Source organism: Sinocyclocheilus rhinocerous, unplaced genomic scaffold (assembly GCF_001515625.1).
Source record: "Sinocyclocheilus rhinocerous isolate Xijiao unplaced genomic scaffold, SAMN03320098_v1.1 scaffold1581, whole genome shotgun sequence".
Taxonomy (NCBI): domain Eukaryota; kingdom Metazoa; phylum Chordata; class Actinopteri; order Cypriniformes; family Cyprinidae; genus Sinocyclocheilus; species Sinocyclocheilus rhinocerous.
Window position 1 is genome coordinate 226,087 of NW_015635516.1, and position 3,710 is coordinate 229,796.

General features: G+C 35.2%; 1 protein-coding gene across 2 annotated transcripts in view; it reads left to right on the forward strand.

Annotated features, from left to right (window-relative positions):
• The first annotated feature begins 1,947 nt into the window (after positions 1-1,947).
• The window catches only part of LOC107746905 (regulator of G-protein signaling 20-like), a 20,232-nt gene continuing 18,469 nt past the window's right edge, over positions 1,948-3,710 (forward strand). For both annotated transcript variants that reach the window (XM_016561239.1, XM_016561240.1), the window contains exon 1: positions 1,948-2,264. In XM_016561239.1, coding sequence (XP_016416725.1) covers positions 2,052-2,264 — 213 coding nt within the window. In that variant the 5' untranslated portion in view covers positions 1,948-2,051. The remainder of the gene's footprint in view (positions 2,265-3,710) is intronic.

Here is a 3,710-nt window from a genome sequence, read left to right on the forward strand (position 1 = left end):
TGCAACTGGTCAGTGTTCAAAAAATGCTGGGAAATCATTTCATGTAGCCCTACAGGAGTGATTACTGATAAACTGTCTGAAAAAAAGACAGTTTTTAGAGAAGAAAGAAATCACCCACTGACTTTCAAAGTTGCTAACGACTTTCTACTTCGAGGATCTTGATAGAAATGTAGTGGAGTGAAAAGTACAATATTTGTCTTTCAAATGTAGTGAAGTTAAAGTCATAAGTTCCCAGAAAAAATAATACTCAAGTAAAGTACAGATACTCAAAAAGTGTACTTAAGTACAATACTCAAGTAAATGTACTTAGTTACTGTCCGCCTCTGAATATACATCTGTATATAATACAGTCATATGTATTTATATCAGTGGTTCTTCAACTTTTTGACTCCAAGCACCCCTATTGTAGCTACACAACAATATTCGAAGCCTGCAGCAACGAGTGAAACCAGATTAAAATAATTAACTACAATAATTATAATTGAAATAATTGTAATTAAATAACATATATTTAAAAGTAAATAACGGAATTAAAAATTATAATGAAAATTATTGTAATTAAATAATTCTAATAGATTAATTATTGAATTAAAATTATTCAGTTTCAGAATTCCAGAAGTTTTAAGAGATTAATGTTTTTCAAGGATCCCACTTTTTAACCAGTGAATTTACATGACTTTTTCAGTCATTCATGGCTTACATGATAAGAATTTAAAAAAAAAAAAAATTTAAGGGGAGACACTGCAGGCAAAAACACTGTTTTTTTTCATGCACCTGTCAAGTTTGAGATTTTGGGCTTTTTGGTTTTTCATAAAGTGTTTTTTCAGACTAGTGGAAAGAAAACATCCAAAAGACACTGTTAAGTGTTTCTTTTATAGCACTTTATCTATTTGAATCAATAGATTTCAATTACAATACATATTTTTAAAGGCCATTTTCTCAAAATGATTTTTTTCTCCTACACTGAGCCATAAATCTCCACTTCAGTAGCACGTACACACACCAAACTTTACATTTTAATTCCTGTCTATATCCTGAAGGTTTTTACCGAGGGATTTCTACATGTATAATTTGCTTGATTATATACAACATTTTAATCCCCCCAAAAATTGTGAAAATATAATGTTTTCTGTCCGTTCTAAGCATTTTCTGAATTATGGAATGACAAAAATGAGATACCCAAAATTCCCTCTGTAAAAATGTTTGACTCTAATATGTCAAAAAAATTAAACAAGAATTTTGAAACTGACATCATCCAGTGTTTAGACTTTTGTACTAGAAATTTATGCATATTAGCGCATATTTAATTAAATAATGACTCATTTGCATATCTAAACCTAACATTTTAGAAAACTTGTAATACAAAAAATTTTTTTTTACCCTATTCACCTGCAGTTGTCTGTCTCGTACGGTGGCCGGGAGCTGACATGTTCAGTTCACTTAGTTTTGTCGTGGCCACAACAAGTGAACCGAACATGTCAGCTCCCGGGCACTGTAGTCTCGCCTTTAATATTTTTAACTCACAATTTCTACCTGATAAAATAGCTTGGCATTAGTATAAAATTTATGTTTTTTTATTTATTTATAACAACAAAAACATTAATTTACATGACTTTGCTAGGTATAGAAATCAAACTTTTAGCACATAGAAGTTAATGAAACAGTAAAGAGTAGTCAAGTTAACCACATTTGACTGGTGAAGTTCTTATATATTGTACTCTATAAATGCATCCACTTTATTCAAAATGCCGCTCACACCACACACTCATGGCTGTGAACGACAGGCACACACATCCTGTGTTTAATCTGTCCTAAGCCTTTGAAGTGCACTAAACCACTGGGGGATCAGACTCGATTGGACATGCACAAGTGTAATCCCTTTTCTGCCCTGTTCACCAAGTGCTGCTCTCATTTGTTGTCTTCTGTTTAAGTTCCTTTTGTACCTGCTGACCAGAGATGTGAAACTGCCGTGGATCATGAGAAACCTCATGGCTTTGGGTCTTTGGGAAAATGTTAGTTCTTTAACAACACGAAAAGGCTTTAGATGAGCTATGCCATGTAACAGAATCATCTTAAAGTGGGAGGTCTGGCCCTTTTCTGTGGTACAGGGCATTCGGATTTCTCCCTACTTGATGTGGGGGCAGCTACGGCATCTTCTCTTGGCCTGTCGGCACGACGAGGGTTCCTTTGCGACAGGAAGTTATGAAAATGAGGACGAGAATGATAATACGGAGGACAGACCAAAGGATCCCATATCCTTTCAGGTAAGTCAGAGTATGCACCAACCTGAATCATGTCAGCACTATTAATTATTTAAAGATAGCCATGCATGAGAGCCACAAGAGCTTTACAAAAGAGCATTTTGTCATTCTTGACAGCTAGATTGACTATGATGAGAAAGTACAGATTTTCACAGTAACAAATGCTTTCCATGTCCATAGATTTATACCAGTGGTTTCTGGGTGTTATTTATTGTCCGTGGAGGCAGCTCTCTTTGATGTGATCAGGTTATTTCTAGAAGCCTTCCTGTCTGAAAACGGATTAAGAGTAGGTGCAACACAATTTACGCAACACGTTTTGTTTAATAGGAATAGCTTCACACCAACATGATTGTACACATAAGGTCTACACTGTAGGTTTTTGGTGAAATCTTATTTTTAAGCACTTAGACATCATGAAGAGTGATTTAATATTGTGCAACACGGAAGTAAGCTATTTTCTGTGGACATGCAAGACTTCCAATTAATTAGCCGCTATAGGTAAACAGCTAGAATGACTAAGTGCAGTAAACAGTAAAACTATTTGAGCTATGATCCAGTGTGTTTATTATTCAGACAATAAATTAAAATATTACGTTAAGACATACCAGTATGCAGTATCAAGCAGCACAACAAGCTGTTTTGTACAGCTAAAAATAACTGGAAGCGGATGATACCGGAAGTCTCACACATTCAAGTTAAATGGGGGCACCCGTTCTTATGTTAAAAATACACAATTTTATTTAACAGCTTTACAGAAATGAATGTCAATGTTTATAATACCTTTATTTGTTAATGTCCACATTTAAAGCTGGGTGATAGGATAGGCTGCACATTAATGCATTTATAACATTTAAGTTGGATGTATAATAGTTGTCAACTGAAGTTAACAATTTGTTTTGAGGTGATATTGAGGATTAGTAATTGTATGGTTTGGGTTTAAATACAATTTTGGTGTAGTGACAAGCCTTGTTAATATTATGTGATGTGTCGTTGCCATATTTAAAATGCCGCATATCATGGTTTAAGTTTTTGGGCATATCACCCTACTAAGCAGTTCAACCAAGAAGGTAACTGAAAGTCATGGCATAATAATTTTATCTTTAGTCCCCTAGTGCAGTGTTTCCCAACCGGGGTGCCGTCTGTCGAGAGCAGGGGTGACGTGTAACATTTTTTTTAGTATTTTTAAATTGCTAAAATGTTAAAAAAAGCATCTATTATATAATATTCATTTCTGATGTCGCCAATAATTAGAGATGCACCGAAATTTCGGCTGCCGAAAATTAGTTCACCGCTCAGGTTTCACTTTCACGTGGTGTAACGCTCTGCATATTATCCCGCTCTATGCTCTATGCGTGTGCGCTCCGCTCAGTCGCTCCACTCATATACCGTTCATGCTCATCGGAACAGCAAAGTCCACTCAAAAACTGAGCCGACAGGAAACATCGATGT